This window comes from Chelonoidis abingdonii, chromosome 6 (genome assembly GCF_003597395.2).
Source record: "Chelonoidis abingdonii isolate Lonesome George chromosome 6, CheloAbing_2.0, whole genome shotgun sequence".
In the NCBI taxonomy this organism is placed as follows: domain Eukaryota; kingdom Metazoa; phylum Chordata; order Testudines; family Testudinidae; genus Chelonoidis; species Chelonoidis abingdonii.
The window spans coordinates 72,135,270-72,158,558 of NC_133774.1; the positions used below are offsets into that span (position 1 = coordinate 72,135,270).

Genomic DNA, 23,289 nt, shown 5'->3' on the forward strand with positions numbered 1-23,289 from the left:
TCCCCTGTGCCCTACTGTGGCAATTGCAGTTGACTGGAATACTCTTGCTGTCTGTTCCCAGGGTTGAACTCCTTAAGTTGGGAAACAGGGCTTTTTCAAGGAAAAGTTCTTGACTCTGAAGTGATCCTTCTTGCAGCTTTCCACGCTTAAGAATGTCAGTCTTTAGTGAACAGCACCCTATTCCTCCCATGGGGGACTGAACATGAGAAAATCTAGAACAAATAGATTTGGGCACAGAGAGACATGGATGGGGTCTGAAATAGGACTTGTAATGGAGAGTGAGTTTCAGCCTTAATTATAGAGCCAACTTGACTTCAGAATTACTGGAACTATTAAAAAAATATAAATGTCATGTAGTCAGTAAAACTCAAGCTACAATACTTCTGTAGCTGCCCATTATCCCTTTCATGGATCTGGTTTCTTCTCTAAAATCAGATTGGAGATCAAAGTTAAATTGCACACTTGACTTTACAAGTTAGTGGTCCATGCCAGCTGTCCTTACTCAGCGAAAATTCCTGTTGCTCTTGACTCAATGAATGGGAGTTTCACCTAAGTAAAGTATCAGAGGGATAGCTGTGTTAGTCTGGATCTGTAAAACACGACAAAGAGTCCTGTGGCACCTTATAGACTAATGAACGTATTGGAGCATGAGCTTTTGTGCTCCAACACGAAAGCTTATGCTCAAAATACGTCTGTTAGTCTATAAGGTGCCACAGGACTCTTTGTCACGTTTTACCTAAGTAAAGACTTTCAAGGTCAGGCCCCATTTGTTCTACAGTACTTGAAGAGGACACATTGCAATTACATTCTCAGTTAAGAAGTCAAACATGTCAGGAATTTCAGACCTTTATTAGTATTATTTATTTCTATATTAGACTTTTGCTTTAGTGATGATGTTTTTATCATCTGCAGCACCAGAGATTCTGCGTGGATGTGCTTATGGCCCAGAGGTGGACATGTGGTCTTTGGGAATAATCACCTACATCCTGTAAGTTTAGACAGTAATACCAAGTGAAATATAAAATACAGTATTTTGATGTTTCATTTTCAAGGCCACAGATTTTTCTGACCTTCTGAACTGTGCTAACAGAAAGTGAAAAAATTCTTAATTTGTTTTATATGGGTTATATTTTAATGGTATTTAAATGATTTGAAGGTGCACAGAGACGATTTAAGTAATACATTTGTCATATATATCATAATATCGCTTGTCTAAATTACTGCAAACTCTCATTAAACATGAAAGAATTGTAAAAATCATTTATTTTAGACATTATGTTTATTTTTTGCTTTTCACTCAGCACAGACAATGAAACTAAATGGACCATTTATAATCATTTATGTGTCATATTTCTAGCACAGTGTTGTGTTTGGGTTGAAAAAGCTCAAAGGCACTATTTCCATTTCCATGTTTCGATGTTTTAATAACTTGATTCATTATTGATATCCCCCAATAAAAACTTAACTTTGTACTTAGACTGCCTAAGTATCTCTTTTAAGATACTTTATACAGGATAAACCTATTACTCCAAGTGATCTCTGGACATTGAATAATGGGTGATTCATTGGTTAAATACAGTAAATAAAGCTTTTCCTTGTCTTTAATATCTGTTTTGCCTCTTTAGATTTTAAGCACCTAAGGACAGAGACCATGTAAAATAGTGTTCTTCATATCTAAATAAATAGCAGTAAAGCATTTATGAGCTGTCGAAAAGAGCTACATTGGAAATATCATAGGCAATGCCAGATTGTATTTGCTACTAATAAATACTTAAGGATATACCATTATCCCACAAAGATTTTGGATATAAACGTAGTTATTATGAATTTTGTACATTCTTGGGCTGTATTAGGGGAGCTTTCCCCCATTCAGCTGCTGAATAGCTGCCCTAGAGCTAGTTTAGCTAGCTTGCAGGAATTGTCCTTATGCCCGGGCAAGTGCCAGTTGCCATAATATCTTGGCAACTGGTGTAACTTAACGCAGCCCAGGGACGCAGCCTGGCTCGGAGCACCACAGGAATGAGGAAGCACAAAGCTGAGAGCTCCTCAGATGCAGCAGAGGATCTGGCACACTGTATGTATTTCCTTTTGGGGAATAGAGCACTTACTAAACTATATTGTAAATAAAATTACTAGTGTGCTTAGATATTATACAGTGAGGAGTATACCACAAAAACCTGGACAGAAAAGAATAAAACAGAATTGTGCTCTGATGCAAGTTGAAAATAGAAACAATTGTCTTTTCAAAAGAGCAGACACAGTGGGCCAAAAAGAAATCAAAGCACATGACTGCAATTGAGCTGCCTTGCAACAGCAAGGAGCACAGCTGCACCAGGGTTTCTGGGGACTTCAACCTCCAACATTTTTGATGCCATGATTCAAATGCCATTGCTGCTGATGCACATCCAGATTCTCATCTGGAAGTCTGCCATGCAGTTAAGCAGAAAAGAAATGGTGAGCTGTTGGGCCCAGAGAGTGGGAGAGGCATGGCCTTCCCACTCAAAAGAAAAAGAAGTTTGTTTGCCCTATTTCTGGATTGAAATGGTTCATAATCTTCAAAATATTCAATGTTAAACTCAATACTGTTTTGTAGTCAGAGATATAACTGACAAAGGATTGTAAGATCCAAAGTGTCCCAAATTGTTTTAGGCAAATAAGGTTTCTATAGTGTTATGCACTGTTTACACAACTGTCTTGCCCAGTTTAGGCCCAAATATTCAAACAGAGAAGCCTAAAGTTAGGCACCTGACTCTGTAGTTTGATATCTAAATAAGAATGGCTTGGTTTTTTAGTGGTGAGTATTGCAGTTATTTTATTTTGCTTAAATGAAACGGTTCTGAACAAGGTTATTGACATTTGAAGGGCATTGTGCATTCTGCATCCTGTACATCTGTTCTGACCATTCTCTTTATGGGAGAATGAGTGACTTCTGTTAGTCCTGTGGCAACATTGATGCTAGGCTGATTTGTTTTCTCTTGTTGTGCAGCATGTTTGTGGAATGATTTCAGTCAGTGCACTCTGGGAAGGGGAAGAAAACAGGATTTTTATTTTTTTTATATATATATATATATATATATATATATATATTATATATAATATTGTGTGTGTGTACACTATATACATACACACTATTTCTCACACACGCACACACTATATATATATGTAGGAGTGTGTGTGTATGTGTGTGTGTATATATATATACACACACATATATATATTGCTGACAAATTATTTTAATACAAAATCTTGGGAAATGCGATTTTTTTTATATAAAGCATAAATAAGATCAGTGATCTGCTTTCTCTTTCCTGTAAAAGAATAGGTTACAGGATCTCCTTAATATAAGAAATTAGAGTATGATTGATAGGAAAGAATGGAAGACTCTCTTAGAGGAGATTTGCTACACACAGGTCATAAATTATTAGTGTAAATCTCAGATCTGTGGTTTGTGTATTGAAGAGGAACACAGGCAGCTGTGCATTTTGGGACCCACGTTTCTGGATACCTATGATCATTTTGTTGTCCATTATTTTCTTATAACAAAATTTGTTTCCCTGTCTCAAGACCTGCCACAAATATGCCCTGGAGTACATCTCAGACCTTGTCTCTTATATCCAGTTTTACCCCTTCCTCTCTAATGCAAGTTATATTGGGGCAGATCCTTAGCTGCTGTAAATTATTATCGTAGTTCCATTGACGTTAATGGACAATTTACACCAGCAGAAGATCTGCCTTGTATTCTTCTATAAAGACATTTTCAGAAATCCCATCTCACATTAGAGAGGCACATAGTAGTTAACAAATATGAGGCCTTGACTATAGTCAGTGTTACACTGGTTTAATGAAAATTGTGATTTTATTTTTTTACCCAGTTAATTTATTTGGTACAAAACACAATGTGGACATTCTTAGTTCAATTTAAACCTGGGTTGTATTGCTTTATCTTAATTTGGTAAGGAATTGATTTAAGGTAAGTCAATATAAATCTGATTTAAATTAACTTGAGTGTCCACACTGTGTTTTGCATCAGTTTATTGAAATCATTTTCAAATCACAGCTTTATTTAAACTGGTCTAATTTTGAATATAGAAAAAAAGACCATGGGCTTAAGTGGAACACTTAACTATTTGGTGTAGAAGCATAGACATGAGCAGTAGTAATAACGGGTAGGAGAGTCGCCTGTTCTATGAAACTCTCTTTCAGTTCACATGATAAGCATTACAAACATTATCATATGGTGTTAATGAGTCGCTGTGAAAATATTTGTAGCAGTAGGTAGAGATTAGTTTATCAGAGCCTACAACTGGAGCAGACAGAATAAGTGCAAGTACCATATGTAAGCACACACAACAAAGCCAGATAGCACTGGAATGTTGCAAGTGGTGAGGCATTTTTACATATAGTAGTCAATGTGCAATTATGTTTTTTCCAGATTATCTCTAGAACAACTGTATTCTACTTTACTGCAAAATCTAATCCTTGATGCAGTGACACCCAGTTATAGCTGTGGCATTCCTAATTCATTAGCTCTGCACAATTATGGATGGAGTTAAATTTTAAAAAGATTTAGGTTTGATTTGGAGAAACCTTGTTTTTCTTGTCAAATTGGATGCTGTTAGCATATTTTCTCTTTAATTATGCTGGTTACAAGAGCTTCAGTTGGTCTTGCTGAAATGAATTCCTTAGCCCACTGAGAACTACAGGATTTTTCCCCACTGTTTACATTTGAGATTTCGTTTGATATTCAGAAAAGGAAGTAATCTCTTGCATTATGCATGACTTAGCTCTTATGGGGGCTCAGTAAACTAGCTGCTACATGCAACTACACTACAGCAATTATTGTCATTTTCACCCACTATGTAATCATTGTGTACATAGTTATAAGCAGCAAGATGTCAGATCTCTAACAAATAGGAAACTACACAATGTTACTGCTTAGTGCATTTTGTGCAAGGACAGGAAAGAACCTGAAAATGGGAAGCTGAGGTGGTTTTACACTGCTGAGCCGACATGCACCGAGCTGGTGCTTCCTGCTGGATCACTGTCAGGGATTGTTTCCTAAAATGTGTTCAAAGCATTGGTAATGGAGGAAAGGAGGAAATAAGAGGGATCTTAGATAGAGGCCAGATTCTGAAAGGTTCTGAGTGTGCAACCTCTCTCTGCAGTCAGTGGGGATCAAGGTTGTTCTGCACCTTGCAGGGTTGGGTCCTCTCTGATGATTGTAAAATGGACCAGTTTTATACCTTAGTATTTCAATTCCAGTTAATATTACTGATGATTTGCTATAGTGTTCTAGTAAGTTTAGATGAGGGAGAAGCAACAGGGCAGAAAATAAGTGCGAGACAGAGAAGGTGGCAGAACAGTGATAAGCCACCATATCAACAGGAATTGGAATTTGACCTAGTAGGTACTGAAACCTCGTGGGAAGATTTCCATGATTGGAATGTTAAAATCACTGGTTATAATCTATATGGGAAACATCAACTGGGCAAAAGGGTAGGAGGAGTGGCACTGTCAAAAACATTATCTGTTTCCAAGTCACTGACAACTCAGAGGAAAATGATCTTGAATGCTTATGGATCAGTGTCCTAACAGATACAGCTAGGGTGACCAGATGTCCCGATTTTATAGGGAGAGTCCCCATTTTTCGGTCTTTTTCTTAAATAGGCTCCTATAACCCCCCACCCCCTGTCCCAATTTTTCCACACTTGCTGTCTGGTTGCCTTAGATACAACACAAGATGGGGACCTGCTGATGTCTGGTACAGAACACCAAATCACACCAGAGAACAGGATGACCTGCTCCTTAAGTATCCATCTATAATATAGAGGAAAAATTGCTCTGGGACTTCAATCCAGGTGACGTGCTGCAGGTCTCATGCTGCCAGTATTAAAATGTCCTTGGAATTTCTGAATATGTAGATGCAGTTTATTAACTGAAAAAGTGTGACATCCAACATAGAATTCTCCTGTATGAGACTTTCTCTTAACAGATAAAGAAACCATGGAACTAAAAATTAGTGGTAGCTTAAGTACAAATGATCATGGCTTGAACACATTTATGTTCAAACAGAATAAAGTGCAAACCAGCAATATATATACTTTGTGCTTTAAAAGGGCCAGTTTCACAAAGCTGAAAATAAGTATGAGCCAAATCAACTAGGAGGAAGAATTTTAAAAGAAAAGTGTGAATGATAATGTGGAACTGTTTAAGAACATTCTGTTTGAAGCCCAGAGTGCCACAATTGTGAAAGAAGCCCATAATGATTTAAAAAAACAACAAACACACCCGGTTTAGAAGGGAAGTGAAATAAATATATTAATTATATTATATATAAACACATACATACGTACATAAAATGGAAGACAGGAAAAGTTGATAGTAATGAATATAAATCAGAAGCTAGTAATTGTAGTAAATTGATAGGTGAACAAAAAGGACACAAGAGAACTTGTGGCCAGCAGAGTTCGGTACAATAAGTAACAAATAGAATCCTAGCAATGATATTGGTTTATTACTGGATGGAAATGGCAAAATTGTTAATAACAATGCAGAAAAGGCAGAAGTTTTTTTTTCTGCTATATGTTTGGGGGAAAAAACAGATGATGAAGGCATATCATATGATGATGAAATACTTTCAATTTCGCCAGTAACTCAGGAGGATGTTAAACAGCAGCTACTAAAGTTGGACATTTTTAAATCAGCAGATCCAGATAACTTGCATCCAAGAGTTTTAAAAAACCTGGCTGAAGAACTCTCTAGATGATTTTTAAGAAGTCTTGGTGCACTGAGGAAGTTCCAGAAGAAAGCTAATATTGTGCCACTATTTTAGAAGGGTAAACAGGACAATGTGGGTAATTACAGACCTGCCAGTCTGACATCGATCCTGGGCAAAACGATGCAATGGCTGATATGGATCTCAATTAATTAAAAATATTAAAGGACAGTTATATAATTAATGCTAGTCAACAGTGCTTTATGGAAAACAGATCCTGTCAAACATTTTCATAGCTCTTTATTATGAGATTACAGGTTTTCCTGAATAAAGATAATAGTATTGATGTAATATACTTCTGTAAGGCATTTGATGTGATACCATACAAAATTTTGATTAAGAAACTAGAATGATACAAAATCAACATGGCACACATTAAATGGATTAAACATTGGCTAACTCATAGGTCACAAAGTATAAATGTAAACTGGGGGTCATCATGGGGTCTCACACGGATTTGTTATTTGCTCTGCACTATTTAACATTTTTATCAGTGACCTGGAAGAAAACACAGAATCACTCCTGATAAAGTTTGCAGATGACACTTAAACTCCCTCAAGGGTGGTGTGAAATTAGACCTATGATCACAGAACCATTACGAGCTTCCTGACATTCACTTGCCCTCATGCTGTATCAGTAGAGATTACCACAGCAGAATATCTGAGCCATAAACCTTCTATATGTCAATGGATGCATGATTGCTATTATTTTTTATTTACATTCCAGTAGTGCCCATGATATGCTAAGAAGACAAGCCATATACAAAAGTTGGGAACAAAGATAGTCAAAACATGTACATTTTATGTGCATTAGATATATTGTTTGTTTTATAAATAAATATCAGTTGCCTCGGACTGCTCCTCAGACTTGTTGTTATTAGTTACCTAATTTCTACTACATATCTTGGTAGCTCTTGGTAGGGTACTGACCTTAGACCAACGGAGGGAGGGTATTTCATGGGAAAAGGGCATCACTGAAGCCAGCACAAATATGATGGTGGGAGAAGCAGACAAATGGGGGAGGAGGTCAAGAGGACATCAGTCCGTTCCCACCCTTTTAAATAGAGCACTCAAAGATTCTGCTGTAATCTAATCCACCTCTGCCAGCCTTGAGCATGAATACGGTTCTAAGAATATTCTTAGGCTGGTGTCTCTGTGCTAGCTATATAACACGATGCAGCCACTCCACCCGCAGGCAAGCAGCTGCTTTTTCAGAACATTAGTTCCTTGAGCTTTAATGCATCTCTCTCATTTAAAAAAAACAAGATAGCGTGCGAAATATTTGTTTTTCAAAACCAAGGTAACTGATACTGGAGTTTACTCTTGTATTTAGCTAATAGCACCGCTCTTCACTTTCTTTGCAGTTCATTATTTTCTTATCTTCATTTTGTGTTACCTGTCATATTTACCTAGAACATGACAGCATATGCACTAATCCTCTGTAGCATCAGGACACTTATTGATTAGATGGGAGATTACTGTAAAATGATGAGCCTGGTTACAGTGTAATGCAAACAGGAAGCAGTGTATTGTATGACTTTCACTCATTTCTGTGTCTTTGCCTTCCATCTGAAATATCATTGAATGTATCTCATCTGCAGATGGGATCATTATTCAGATAAATTACTGAGATGCATTGTACATACCAGATTAAAGTCCAGCTGTTGTATACAATAATTGGGAGTTCTACGGCTGATTTCAGTAGGAGCAGGATTGTAACCAGTGGACCCAATTCAGAGATATATAAATTACGTAGGGTTAAATAGGTGCAAGTGTATGCATAAGGAAGTGTAGAGAGTGGGTTTATGATTGATACATCATGAAGTGGCAGGAAAGTGTATGTTTCTCTAAAGCTAAACTCGCTTAGATTTGCCACTGAATTTGGCCCAAGCAATCCAGTGACATAACTAGCTTTCCTGGGTGTATGTGATTGTTTTTTGCGTTGTTTTGATTTTTTTGGTTAGTTTCTTTGTTTGGTTTTTTTGGGGGTCTACTTTGCATTTTAATTTAATCTTAGTTCAACCCCCTTGTACATATACATTGTGATACAGTCTGAAATTACATACTATCTTTCCACAGGATCCCTGCCTCATTCAGTGCACAGAATGGATGATGCTCATTTAAAGAGCAGTTATTCAGTATTTTGGTTTATCAGTATTTTTGGTTGTTCAGTGAGTGGCCCTAGGCTTATTTACTGCGCAATGTTAAAACCCTGTGCTGAAGAGAGAAATATTAATTTCCTCCCGGGCTTTGCTATGTCATTCATCGCTGTGGTACCTGAGTGTGTCAAACATTAATGAATTTATCTTCATAGCGCCCATAGGAGGTGAGGGGATATCACCATTTTACATGTGGGAAACTGAGGCATGGAGAGATTAAGGTCAAAAGTATTCTCTAATTTTGGCTGCTCAATTTGAAATGAGTAGGATGTAACTTTTCAGAGTATTTGTAGCATTTTCATATAGCACTATATGTGTTCAAAGCACAGCTCCATTGAATTCAGTTGCAGCTATGAGCACTCAGCCTAGGGTCTGATCTGCAGAAGAGCTATCTCATCAGTCCCCAAAAACTGATGTGCGCATAATTAGTGACCTGTAAAAATGTTGGGTTAAATGACTTGCCCAGAATCACACAGGAACTCTCTGGCAGAGTCAGGGACAGAATCCATTTCTCCAGGGCAGCATTCAACAGCCTTAACTTAGAGAACCATCCCTTCTCTTCCTGCAGTCCCCCCGGTCATTCCCTGCTCACCTTTCATCATCCGCAACAAACAAGGCAGTGGTCCTACAGGCAACAGCCTCCGTCACTACACAACCCTGATTCATCCCCAGAGTAGGTCCATTCTGTGCAAGGAATTAGACAAATTCCATTGAAAAAATGGTATATAGTCATGTAATTAGACTGTATCATAATATGTACTCTAAGGAGCCCAAATTAAGGTTACACAGTCAACCTTAATTGTGGTACTCTCGAACTTTTGAGTGCTTGACTGAATCTTAATGTTTCTAGTATTTTTAATGTGATTTCTTAAGTTTTTAAAAAAGCAAATTGAAAATACAGGAATTCCATCATAGCATCCGGTTGCCACCCACATGAGTCATCATCAGAGTGATACCTTTAGTCTCATTGCACAGGCTTTTGCCACTTGAGCGAATGGAGTAACTGATAGAGGATTATAACCTATTACTGCTGTGTGGACAAGCACTGGAGGAGGAGGGACTGTCATAAATAGATAGCTAAGGGTTAATGTTTATTTTACCTGTAAAGGGTTAACAAAGGGAACCAAACACCTGACCAGAGGACCAATCAGGAAACTGGATTTTTCAAAGTCAGGAGGGGATTTTGGTTTCTGACGGTCTTTTGTTTGTTCTCAGCATATGGAGTTCTTTCTATCTTCTAATCTTCTGTTTCCAACTTGTAAGTACAGGTAGAAAAAATATTAGGCTTTTTGTGTTAGGTGTATTTACATGGTGTAGCTGCTGGATGTTTCAATTGGATCATTTTCTTTTTGAATCAGACTGTTTATTCATATTTTTATAATCATAGCCCTGTATTGTCACTGATGCAGAGTTTTATTTCTTATTGTCTTCTTTCTTTTTATATAAGTTTTCTTTTAGACTGCTTTGGTTTTTCTCTTGGGCGAGGGCTCTGCTAGCAACAGGAGATGTGGTGGGGGGGGAAGAGAGAGAGAATCATTTCTGTTTCCTTGTATTTGGGGTTTGTCTCTTTGTGGAATAGAGGAGACATGCTTCTTGGTATTGTGATGTAAAGAGATTGCATCAATACTCTCAGGTTAGCCCAGAGAGGAAAGTCTGGGTGGGAGAGAGGGGGGGAAGGGAAGTGAGTTATTTCCCTTGCTGATAAGACTCAGAGCTTCTGGGTCTTGGGGTCCCTCCAGGGAAAGTTTGGGGGACCAGAGCGAGGCAGGCACTGTAATTCCTGTCTGGTGGCAGCCAGATAAGATCCAAGCTGGTAATTAAGCTTGGAGATTCATGCTAGGCACCCACATTTTGGACGCTAAGGTCCAGATTGGGGAGTTAGGCTTATGATAGGGACACGTTGCTAATGGGAGATATTTGCTGACAGCAGAGGAATGGTGAGACTTGGGAATCTTGGGTTCTGTTCCAGGCTTTGTAGCATATTGTGCTCCCATGAGCATAGACTCTCTTCTGCCCATCCCCCTCTCCCCCAAGTGTGACTCCTGCCTCATCCCCTCCAACCTGACCTTGTCTCATCCTGTCTCTTCCCCACCCCTGGTTCCTCGTCCCCATCCCATTCTCCTCAACTAGCCAGTCCCAATCTCCACTCCCAGTCTCCTTCAGCAAGTGATAGTCTCACCCTTCTGGACTCCCAGTTCCAGTCTCCTCACCCACCTCAGTTCCTTCTCCCCAGTCTCCTTGCTTGGCCAGTCCCAGTTCTCCTCTTCCTGGTGCCTCCTCCAATCTACCTTTCACCCCCACCCTAGCCTCCAGTCACCCCTTGCCCACATTCCTTATCCTCACTGCTTCCCAGTCCTAATCTCCCTCTCTAGGCTTCTCATCTAATCTCAGTAATGGCCCTGTCCAAAGCTCCTTGTCCCAGTCTTTTTGCCCAGCCACTCTCAGTTCTCCCCCAGCTTCTCATCCCCCCTCAGTGCCATTTTCCTTGCCCAGACTGTCCTTGTCTCTGCTCTGGCTCCTCATACAATCTCAGTCTCCCCACTAACTATTGGCTCCCAGTCCCCCTACTTCCATTCCCTGTTTCTCTCCCTGGCTCCCAGTACCAGTCGCCTTGCCCAGCCAGTCCCAGTCCTCCTGCACCCCAACTCCCAATCCCAGTTTCTGTCCTCCTTCTGCACGAGGCTCCTTGTCCCAGCCTGTTACCTTCCTGAAGATCCAATTCTTGTGCCCTCTGAAGTTCTCGCTCATGCTGCCTAGGACTAGCAGGGAGTTACTGAGATCACAGGAGAGACAGTCTCCCTACTCTCACTTCAGATGCCTCAACCTAGACTTGCCCCCCTCCCCCCAACAAATGTCAAGTCTCTGCTCCAAAGCACTGGGTGCTAGAACATCTCAAAGACAACGTCACCAGAATTTTTTAACATGGGCCAAACACCATTTTTCCTAGCATCATTCTCAGAAACAACTGAACTATTTTACCTGAATGTTTCCAAAAAATCCACCCTGAGGCAGACAACCAGCATGGACAATTTCGGCTCAGACAGTTAAGTCTGACAAAGTTATAATCAACTGAAAACAGCGTCTTATAATGGAAAGTGTCAGGCAACCTTAATAATAGGTGATGCGATCAGCCCTGCCTATAATGTGTGTGTATGTATACATATAGGGACCACTTAAAGTGACATGTATAAAGACCCAAGCAAAGGTTTGTTGTTTTTGTTTTTGTTTTTTAATTAAAAGTATTTCTGTTTTCACGTGCAGGGTGGGACAAGAGCTGTGTAGTGGGTAAAAATCACATAGAGGAATGTTCCTTGGAGCCTGAAATCACTTAGATATTTGATAAATTTTGCTCTTTTTTCCCCTTAGACTTTGTGGATTTGAACCATTCTATGATGAAAGGGGAGACCAGTACATGTTTAAAAGAATTTTGAACTGTGAATATGACTTTGTGTCCCCCTGGTGGGATGACGTGTCTCTAAATGCCAAGGATTTGGTAAGTACAATAAGAATGCAAAGTGTAGTATTTTCTCTGATGTATATGTGACATAGCTCCCCAAAGGCAAACAGTATTTGTGTGGAGTTTTTTTACATATATCCTCATCTCACTTTGATCCCAGCCTATCTTGTTTGCCTGCAAATCAAGATTAATTTGTTAAAATGAAAAAACAACCATAGATTCCAGTGACCTGGATTTCAGAGATGCTGAACACCTCTTTCCCCTGCTGACATCAGTTAAAGCTTTGGCTTTTAAGTACTCTTGTAAATTACACTGTAGAAATTCAGAGATTATTGCAGAACATGTATTTAAAAAAAAAAAGTCTATTAAATTACAGTAAAAAGTCCCCACACTACATCATACCTCACTTATTCAAGATCAGGTTAATATTCAAAGAACCTGGCTAAAGATTCTAGTGTCTGACTTTTTTTGTAGATATCATTTCTTTGAGTAGTTTTCTTTTTCTTTCCATTTCTTTCTTGTTCATTGAGTTTCAGCCTCAAAAGGGCTATCAAAACTAGCCCCTCATAGTTTGTATGATGTCACATTTGAACTTTTTTCCTTTATAAAGGTTAAATTACAAAGGCCCCAGCTGTTGTTTGACTATAAGATTCTGTCCATTTCTGAGCTTTTTGTGATCAGTTTTTAGTAGATGAGTCAGAGTCATTGCCCTTAAGTATGATCCATTAGTAAAATGCTAAGGCTGGAGCATTATCTGCACTATATCCTTTGATTACTGGGTAAAGTAAATTGGATCCAAAAGATACTGATCTACAAAGATGAACATGTCCAACTTCTATTTTTACCCAATGATACGTACACAATTTAGTTATTTCATTAAAATTATAGTAACAAATGTTCAGTTCCATATCACTTGTACAAACTGTGCCATAAAACGCTACATTAATTAATGTTTGTAAAGTGCTTCAGGATGCTTTAGATGAAAGGCACTGTAGAGGTTCGAAGTATTTATTGTTGTTGTATTAGATTTAGAGTATTTCTGAGATGGAGAAAATGTCATTTACATCTCTGTGTAGGCAAAGGTCAGTTAAACAATACCCCACAGTAGAGCTAAGTGGATGGTCTTTGTGTGCATACCGCAGTTATGCAAGTTGTTTCAGCGCAGTTGCTCTAATGAGATTTTCAATTCTGAATGGTTGGGAGTAAAACCTGAACCAGAGATTGAGTCAGTTTGTGGCTTTGAAGCCATGACCCATGCTGTAGGGAGGGATGAGCAGCTGCATTGCAGTTGGAGCCACAAAGGCATTCTGACTAACTGATCCAGAATTGCTGCTTGGACTCATAGGGCGCACACACGACAGTGACACTCTGACTTGCTCTTAGGAGGGCCGTGGTTTTTCCCTCAAAGTACTTGTGGCGGAATTCCACCAGGGTGGGGATAAACAGAATCCCTCTTCCCCCGCTTAGGCCATGGAGCAGTAGCAGAGCTACTCCACAGCCACAGTGCACCCTGCTCATGAAGGCTGTTCAGCCAGGAGATACGTGTATTTTTAGATCCACTGGCTACAGTCCTCCTCCTGTGTCCACCTTTTTTTCCCTCATTTTTCTTATTTTTCTTTTCTTTTTTTTTTTTTTTTTTTTTTTTACAATGCCACTCTGCCTTGCTGTGGATGGACATCTGTGGAACACAGCTTCACCACGCACACCTATTTGCTCAGCTCCCCACGCCTTCCACATGCCAAGGCTGCATCGGTCTTGGCATTTTTCTGGAAATCTCCCACCATTACACTAACATAGATGCAGCTCCACCAGTTGGAGCAATGGTGGAAGCACCAGTGTAGATAAATCTGTGTCATCTAGCTCTGCTAACAGCAGGTCTAGAAGACACACAGTGGTGAAAATACCTGACCCTTGCTGTAACGAAGCTGGTTCAGGTGGGACCCAACTGAGAGTGCAAATTCAGGACAAATTGCTTAAAACGGGGCAGTTACAGCCCAAGACTGGGATTTTTCCACCTCTAAGGCAAACCAGACCAGCCAGACAAAGAGGACTTTGGTCTCACCCCACTGGCTAACCACAAGTCACACAAGCAATTCCCTTAGGCGCTCCAGTTTCCCAGTATCTCCACCAGTGCTACTCGTTATGGGGACCAGTAATAGAAAAAAGGTTCTCTTGATCCCAAAGGACCAAGCCCCAGACCCAGGTCAATATACAAATCAGATCTTACCCAAAAATCACACTGTTGCCAATCCTTTAAAATCTAAAATCTAAAGGTTTATTCATAAAAGGAAAAAGAAGAACATGAGAGCTAAGAATTGGTTTAAATGGAACAATTACATACAGTAATGGCAAAGTCTGTTCGGCGTGTAGCAGTGAAGAATAAACTGCAAAGATCCAGATCAAATCTCTGGAGTACATCCCCAGCTAGGATGGGTCATCAGTCCTTTGTGTAGAGCTTTCATTTGTAGCAAAGTCCTCCAGAGGTCAGAAACAGGACTGAAGACAAGATGGAGATGAAGCATCAGCCTTTTATAGTCTTTTCCAGGTGTAAGAACACCTCTTTGTGCTTACTGTGGAAAATTACAGCAAAATGGAGTCTGGAATCACATGGGCAAGTCCCTGCATACTTTGCTGAGTCTCAAGGCATATCTGCCTTCTCTCGATGGGTCAATTGTATAGCTGATGATCCTTAATGGGCCCTCAAGCAGGCTAGGCAGAGCTGACACCAGCTTGTCTGGGGTGTCACCCAGAAGCATAGCATAAGTTTGAAATACAGATAGTATAGAGCCAATATTCATAACTTCAACTACAAAATGATGCAAACACATAGACAGCATAATCATAACCAGCAAATCATAACCTTTCCATAGATCCCTTTTATACAAGATTTGGTGCCCCTACAGGACCTTGGTTGCAACCATGTTGTATATGGTCCCAGCTCAAGTCAATAACGTGACACCTGCCTACAGGAGCACTCCTGCAGTTACTATTAGCTGCTAATGTGGATAAAGCTCCAATAAACAGAACTTTACAGGTTCTGCTACTTACCTGTGCCTCCCTAGGATGACAGGAATTGCCATCTCTGGCCGTGGCTACACTTGAGAATTACAGCACTGTTAGTGGCTTTATAGCGCTGTAACTCACTCTCTGGCCACACTGGCAAGGCACATACAGCACTGTATCTCCGTGGCTACAGCGCTGCTTGTACTCCACCTCCACGAGAGGAATAAAGAGTATAGCACTGCTGCTGCTGCGCTGGGGTGCCAGTGTAAACAGAATAATCTTAGTATATTGTGACTGACCTCCAGAAGCTTCTGATAATCCTTTTAAGTGAAGATTACTCTTTGTTTTGTTGTGATGCCTCTCTTTGTTGTGAACTCTGGGCTCCAGAGCTGCTTATCAAAAAAACAAATACAGCTCCTGTTTGCTGTGAATGAGCAGAGGCAGGGGGCTCCCTTTGGAACACCCACAGCTAGTGTTTGCTTGAAGAGAGGGGGAGGGAGGGGGCTTGAGGAGAGAAGCAGCGTGGCGGGCGGAAGGGGGGAGGTCCGTTTTGGTGTGGCTGCTTATCTGGTCTGTGAGGAAAAAAGCAAAGTTGCTGTTTGCTTTCAGTGAGTGAGAGAGAGAGGGGTGGCGGGGGGTCGGAACTTGCAAGGCAGCTGCTGACACAGTGTCAGCTCCAAAAATCCACTCTCCCCTCCTCCCCCCACAGTCCCTGTCTCACTCCACCACCACCCTTTTGAAAAGCACATTGCAGCCACTTGAACACTGGGATAGCTGCCCATAATGCACCGCTCCCAGTGCCGTTGCAGATGTGGTCACGACAGTGCGCTGGTAGCTGTCAGTGTGGACAGACTGCAGCGCTTTCCCTACTCAGCTGTACGAAGACTGGTGTAACTCCCAGCGCTGTACAGCTGCAAGTGTAGCCATACCCTCTGATAGAATCTGGCCCTGTATTAATTTGTGTTTAATTCCTTTAAACATTCTAAAATGTTGTTTACTTTTTTGACCCACCACTGTGCATTGAGCATATGTTTTCACTGAGCTGTGAACAATAATGCCTAGCCCATTTTCTTAGTACAACTTGCACATTTGTAAAGTACATTCTATGGAGTGTAAAGTAAGAATACATAGAACTTAAAAAACAAACAAAAAAAACCCCACGCCTTATTTTGCACACTACCAGTGGGCATTTGCATGCATGAATGTACTTGAGGTCATGTGCCTAACTCTGAAAATATGGCTTTTTATGTGGGATATTAGGTAGTTTTGGTTTATATTTTTAAAAACTTTCCAGTCACCTTTAAAACTTAAATCCCCAAAATTTAAAAAACCCACATTTGATAGCAAGTGAAATGTTACTGAAATAAGGCCCTGGTTCTGCTGTGGTAGAGGTCTAAATACAGTAGCTAAGAGTGTGATTCAGGAAATACACAATATTTTGAGGTATATGTGATTTAAGCCTATTAAATGCAATTTTAAAATTAAATATTGTTACGTTGAAAGATGCTAATTGCTGCCAACAGGTGAGTCTTGGATTCAAAGACAGTCACAGAACTAGTGAAAGTCAATGGCCAAGCACTTTTTCCAGACTCGGGGGAAAAAACAGTGGATTTGGTGTTCCTGAAAGCCAAGGACTCATGATAGTGAAAGACTATATGACACCATTCACAACACCATTTAAAACACACCTCAGTTACCACTTAACCTTCACCACTAGCCATGATGTTACATGCCTCTTTCAGTCGCTGTCTAGTCTAATTCCCACTGCTGTTCACTATAAATAACATTAAAACTTGAGGTGTACTGATACTCTTTCTAATGTAGCCTTGCAGTCAGCCATTCAAATGCAATGTTTCTTATGGCCATGCTTTACAATCAATTTGCATATTGTACTTACAGTACATGCCGGATTATTTTTTTCATTGGTGAAGTGCTATAAACTACTCAAGCTATAATAAAAGCAATACAAGAAAATTAGTACATAGAGGTTCAAAATGAAAGTGAATGTGTTTATTTTGCCTTTGTCTCTTTCTCTCTTTTATACTTAAGCCCATTTACCATTAACCGTTTAACATATTGCAACTTGGGCATTATATTCTCCTTGGCAGCTTAGACAAATGCATTCGGCTACTGTAGTTGTAATGAAAACGCACTAGTTCACACAGCATAGTATTCAACAGTAATAGATTTTTTTTTTAAAGTTTTTTTTTTTCAGTAGCACATTTGTGTCTTTGAGCAAGACACTTACTACGTATCTTCAAAATGAAGATAATACTAACAACCTATGTTCCAGGGTTGAGTCTGCTAGTTCTAGAATTTCTTTGTTGAACTGCAACAAAAATGATAGTTTGTTTCCTGAGCAGCTTCACAAAACCAAGAACAAACCCCATAATGTAGGTCTCACTACATATCATTGGGGAAGAAAGTTGACTTTCTTTTCTTGATGACATAGGTTAAAAAGTTGATTGTGTTTGATGCTAAGAAGCGCCTCACAACCTTTCAAGCTTTACAGCACCCCTGGGTCACAGGAAAAGCAGCCAATTTTGCACATATGGACAATGCACAAAAGAAACTTCAAGAATTCAATGCTAGGCGTAAACTTAAGGTAAGTCTCTGCACTTAACTTTAAAAGCATACAGCAGCATTGACCATTTAAGAAGCTGACAAAACTATCAGAAAATTTTTAGTTTGGTTAAAAAAAATTTTTTTTAAACATCTGTTCCTCTGTCCTTTTCTATAATAACTGATGAAGATGAAAAAGCTAAAGATAATCCATTCACTCTGTGCAACTGGACAAGTGGAAATGTGCAGAGCTGACTGAAAACTATAGAAACAAAACTGCTTAGAATGTTTGCGGTGTTGTTGTAGCGGTGTTGGTTGCAGGATATTAGAGAGAGAAGGTGGGTGAGCTAATATCTTTCATTGGACCAGCTTTTGTTGGTGAGAGAGACCATCTTTTGAGCTTACAAAAAGCTCTTCTTTCATCTCTGTGTAAGCTCAAAAGCTTCTCTCTCTCACAAACAGAAGTTGGTCCAGTAAAAGATATTAGCTCACCCACCTCGTCTCTAGAATAGGAATGGCTTTTAAAAATCTTTCCTTTTTCATGTTTAGTACTGCATGCTACATCCGTAGAGTGCTGATTAGAAGGGGGCTAAGTTTGAGCAGGTGACTCACTGGATTCCTCATGGAGTCCTATTTCTACAAACCTGGAGGATGCTTGATCTGTTTGGTTAATATTTTACTTTATTAATGTAGTATATTTTTGGCTTTACGATACCCTTGAAACGCACATGCCATTCCCATGGGTATCAATGGGAATGTGAGACATGCACTGAGAGCATTTTACTTTATGACCCTGAAGGGAAGTTTTCAAAATTAAATGCTTGTGTTGTTCAATACCAAATATGCGCATTCAGGCCCAAACATGCACTTCACTGTTATTACAGGTAACTTCGCAAGCACTGGGGCAATTACATACCCTCCACACCTGAATCATTATACCAGCTGTGCAGATGTGACTTCAATGGGAATTGGATCAGGCCAATAAACACCCATTTGCCCCTTTGTTGGGATAGTTGCATGCAAGACTTCGGCACTAGTGGGAAGAATTTCAAAGGCACAGATGGCAGTTAGGCACCTAACTGACTTGAGTTTGCAATTCTCCCCCTCATTCTACTAACATTGGTCTTTAGTTTCTATAGTATTTGTTTTGGAAGAGATTTTTCATAGAGTATTTGTGCATGATATTTATGAATAACAGCTGTTGTGGAGCCATGTTTAGAGATGCCTTCATCATCATGGGCAGATGGAAATAACAACAAACTAGCATCTGGACTGGGAACTATCCAGTCCATGCACAGACAGATTCACAAGTAAGAAATTACCCTTAAATTTCACTTGTTCTCATTTTTCAGTGCTGTTAGGGAATGTAAGAGAGAACATCTAGTTGGCAAAAAGAGGACAGAACTGTTGTGAAGTGTTTACAAAGATCTTGGGAAGCTCTAGATAGAATTCACAGTGACTCTTGACCTGTAGAGCGCAGGCTTACATATGTCCATTGTTCTTTTATAGTGCGCTTCCTGAAGAGTACAAAATTAACTCCTCTTAAGTCAACTTCTACATTTATTGTTCAAAGGGTCTCTAAGAAAAGGTTGTGTCTGGTTTGCAAATTTCATTGTGGATTCTCTTTGTATTCTCACACCACAGATCTATTTTGAGACCTTGAACTAGACATTTAAAAAAACCCAAGACTTGAGATTAATTAGAACTATGGTTTTTTATAAGTTTATTTCGTTAATGTTTTTCCATCAGGAACAGAATTACCCAATAGCTAATAGCATGAAAACTAAATCTCTCTCCAAAAAAACTAAGGATGAAATATAAATCTAGGTGCTAAGCCAATAAGTGTATATACAATAATACACATATGGCTACAATTATACAAGTAATGATACGTATCAAATTACCTCCACCTCCTGCATATAAGACCAACAGAAGGACTTATTTAGTTTGTCTTTGTCTGTTTATTAAGCCATATTTTTATAATATAATTATAATGCTGTGAAACTCAAGAATTAATCCTGATGTTCGTTGCAGCACAGTAGACCAGAACTGCTTCTTGTATACACATATAGTAGAACCAAAAGTAAAGGTCATTACACTTACCTTTAATTTGCATCTTTTTACCAGGTAATATGTTCTGTTTCTAGTCCATCAATCTAAGCAAGTCATCCCACATTTTGAATCCTTCCATGGCTGCTGCCTCCTTCACTGGGTCAAGTATCCACTTGTCCCCTTACAGAGGGGAGGGATGGCTCAGTGGTTTGAGCATTGGCCTGCTAAACCCAGGGTTGTGAATTCAATCTTTGGGGGGGCTATTTAGGGATCTGGGGCAAAAATCCATCTGGGGATTGGTCCTGCTTTGAGCAGGGGTTTGAACTAGATGATCTCCTGAGATCGCTTCCAATCCTGATATTCCATATGTTTTTGTTTTTTAAGAATATCCACTTTACCGGGCAGGGATCAAGGGGCAGATCCTAACTGGTGTAAACTGGAGCAGTGACAATTTGCACCAGCAAGGATCTGTGCCAGAGTCTTTCTATATATCTACACAGAACCTAGCATGTTTTGGACACTACTATAATAAACATTAATAATAATAATAATAATAATAATAGCAGCTACTTCACTTGGGGCATATTTTGTGAAAAAAATCAGTGTGAATATACTTATGGGAAAACATAGTGGATAGGTGTGCTTTATTTTTAAATTAGGTTCAGAAACATCTGAAAAAAATGTTTCTATTAATGCTAGTCAAGATTTAGACTTCAGAAATAGTGTCTGTTTCAAATGTCATTAAATTATTTCAAATTTATAATTCATTTTATTAACTAAATGTACTAAAATTCCCTGTTCATATGAGACTAAGGTGGTGGTGTACGCCATGGATTTTATTTAAGTTTCCTCTCTTTGTCAGGCTGCGGTGAAAGCTGTTGTGGCATCAACTCGTCTTGGGAGTGCAAGTAGTCACAGCAGCCACGACAGCAATAAGGCCAGCCGTAATCCGTCTCCAGTTCAAGACAGTGAACCTGAAGAGAAACCTACTCAGGAAGGAGAAGCAGCATCAGGAGAGACGCCTTAGGTCATCTGCTTTCTTATTTCAGCTGAGATCTGTCATTTCATGCACCAGCTATCTTGCCATTCAGCAAGAAAGATTTGTAAGCCTGGTCTCTCTGGTGGCTCTGCTTTGGAGTGCAAAATGCACCAGCTGGTGGTCCTAACTTCAATGCATGTGACTGCTTATGAAAATAGTAAATTGTCCTATCAGGCATGTCATGGATACAATGTTATTTTCTGTAATACCAACAAGTGAAACATGAGAGTGAGTAAATACTACTAACATTAATGCATACACTTCATATATCTTTAGAGAGTGTTTAGAGGTGACGTTTGAAATGAATACTATTCAGTTTTGTTTTACGGAAGTAGGCATCTTCTAGAGATCATTTATTTGAAACTGTTTCCTTTCCAAATCGTAATCTCTCAGTAAATGAATGGGAACTGATGTCAAGCTAATGCTTTTAAAATGACATCTGAAATGTTGAGGTTTTTATCGGTAATATTTATAAAGTGTTTACAAGGAGAACATAGTATGGAGATTTATATACAAAAACATTCCACTAATCCTGGTAAGAAATTGAAATATTAGTTCTAGTGGCCATGAAACTGTATGTTCCTCAAGCGCGTGTTGAGAATGCCTTACTCTACCTTTGACAGTTTCTATACAGTATTTTAATGATAACCAAAATTATTCTGATTTCTACCATTTCATTCTCTAGTAAAATGTTAGCAAAACAAAATGATAGACTAGTGTAAAATATGATTAAGGTAGTCGCAGCTTTTTAAGATGCCATTGTATTTATTCATGACTTTATAAAGCCGTGCAACTAGAAAATGTTTTTATGGGGGAAATCTGCAATTACATAAGTTCTAAATACTTGAAGAAAGCTATTCTACTGCAGGGTGATTTTACTCTGGGGAGGCACTCAGATACTTATCGGTGCTCATCACCATAAAGAACCTAGGTGGATGAATAGATATGTACAACCCAGAAGCTTTGACCTCATGAGTAACTAGTTTTCCATCATTCAGTATAGACTTAATGAGTCCAGATTTTGCTAATAAAGGAGCCAGTCCTGTAAAATTAGCTACATGGGCAGATCCCTGTACTTGTGTGCATGGATCTGGGCTTGAAGTGGTGCTGGAATTAGAGTTACTGAGGGTTCTGGTGCACCCCTGGGCTTGAAGTGGTTTCCATCATATACAGGGTTTACAGTTTGGTTCGGTAACTCAGCATCCCCATTACACAAATTGTTCCAGCACCTCTGCCTATGAGGAGCTCCCATGATGCCAATTAAGATACATGGGTATAGATCCACTTGTAGGATCAGGGCCAAGCTCTTTATCTTACTTTGATCATAATTAATATGAACTGAAAACTGATCCACATCAATATATATTTGTTAATTATTTTGATCGTACCTGAATTTCATAATGCATTGGTATGTTACAGAAATGACATAAAGAAGCTGAAATGTATCAGTCCCATTTGCATTTGTTACACTTCGTAATACTAAGAGTTACCCAAGATCCTAATAATCTATTCAGTCTTCCTCTTTTGCTCTGTTTTGAAGTTGCTTTGCCTGGCAAAACTTGCCTTGAAAAACAGCAACAACAAAAAACAACACTACTGAGAGAAGCCAGAGTAATTTGTTTTTTGTTGACGTGAAAAGGTAATGAAATATTATTCACAGGGTAGGTTTGCTAAATAAAAATATCTATGCTAAAACAGAAAAATAAATTGTCTGAAAAGGAAACATCTTTCCAAAGTAGCAATCGTGAGTTTTCTAATGCACCACATTTGCTATTTTTTACCCATTTTTCAAAAGTATAAACTATTTACATTTGTACAACAAAGTTTAGGTGGTCAAGTGCAGTTGAATTTTAAAGCGCAAGTGCCCGTCCTTTTCCCAGACATGGCTCTTTGGAAGAAAATAAGTGTGTATGCTGAAAACACTGGCAGATTTCTTCTTCTTGTAATGGCAGCAGGATTTCTATCTGATTTTGCAGATCTGACTGAATAGCCTAAGGGGAGGTGTTGGCAGATCTTCACTTGAAAAAAATAATCCCTACATGTACAACCACTGGGAGTGGGATGCTTAACATTTTACTGTCTTGTTTTTCCCCCTTGAGGTGGCTGCAGGATGAATGCATTCTCACTCCTGGTTTCTCCTTTGGTTACAGTAGCAACACTGTTAGTGTTCAGTCAGTAATTAGTTCAGTAGGAGTGGCTGGATTGATGTAGGGTTTTTCCTTTATTTTGGTTAGCTTGTTCTT

The 23,289-nt window shown here is 39.3% G+C and overlaps 1 protein-coding gene across 2 annotated transcripts in view; it reads left to right on the top strand.

Annotated features, from left to right (window-relative positions):
- CAMK4 (calcium/calmodulin dependent protein kinase IV) overlaps nt 1-22,126 on the top strand; it is a 305,065-nt gene extending 282,939 nt beyond the window's left edge. For both annotated transcript variants that reach the window (XM_075067151.1, XM_075067152.1), the window contains exons 8-11: nt 913-988; nt 12,300-12,426; nt 17,846-17,998; nt 20,870-22,126. In XM_075067151.1, the coding sequence (XP_074923252.1) occupies nt 913-988; nt 12,300-12,426; nt 17,846-17,998; nt 20,870-21,034 (521 nt within the window). In that variant the 3' untranslated portion in view covers nt 21,035-22,126. The remainder of the gene's footprint in view (nt 1-912; nt 989-12,299; nt 12,427-17,845; nt 17,999-20,869) is intronic.
- Nucleotides 22,127-23,289: the final 1,163 nt, after the last annotated feature.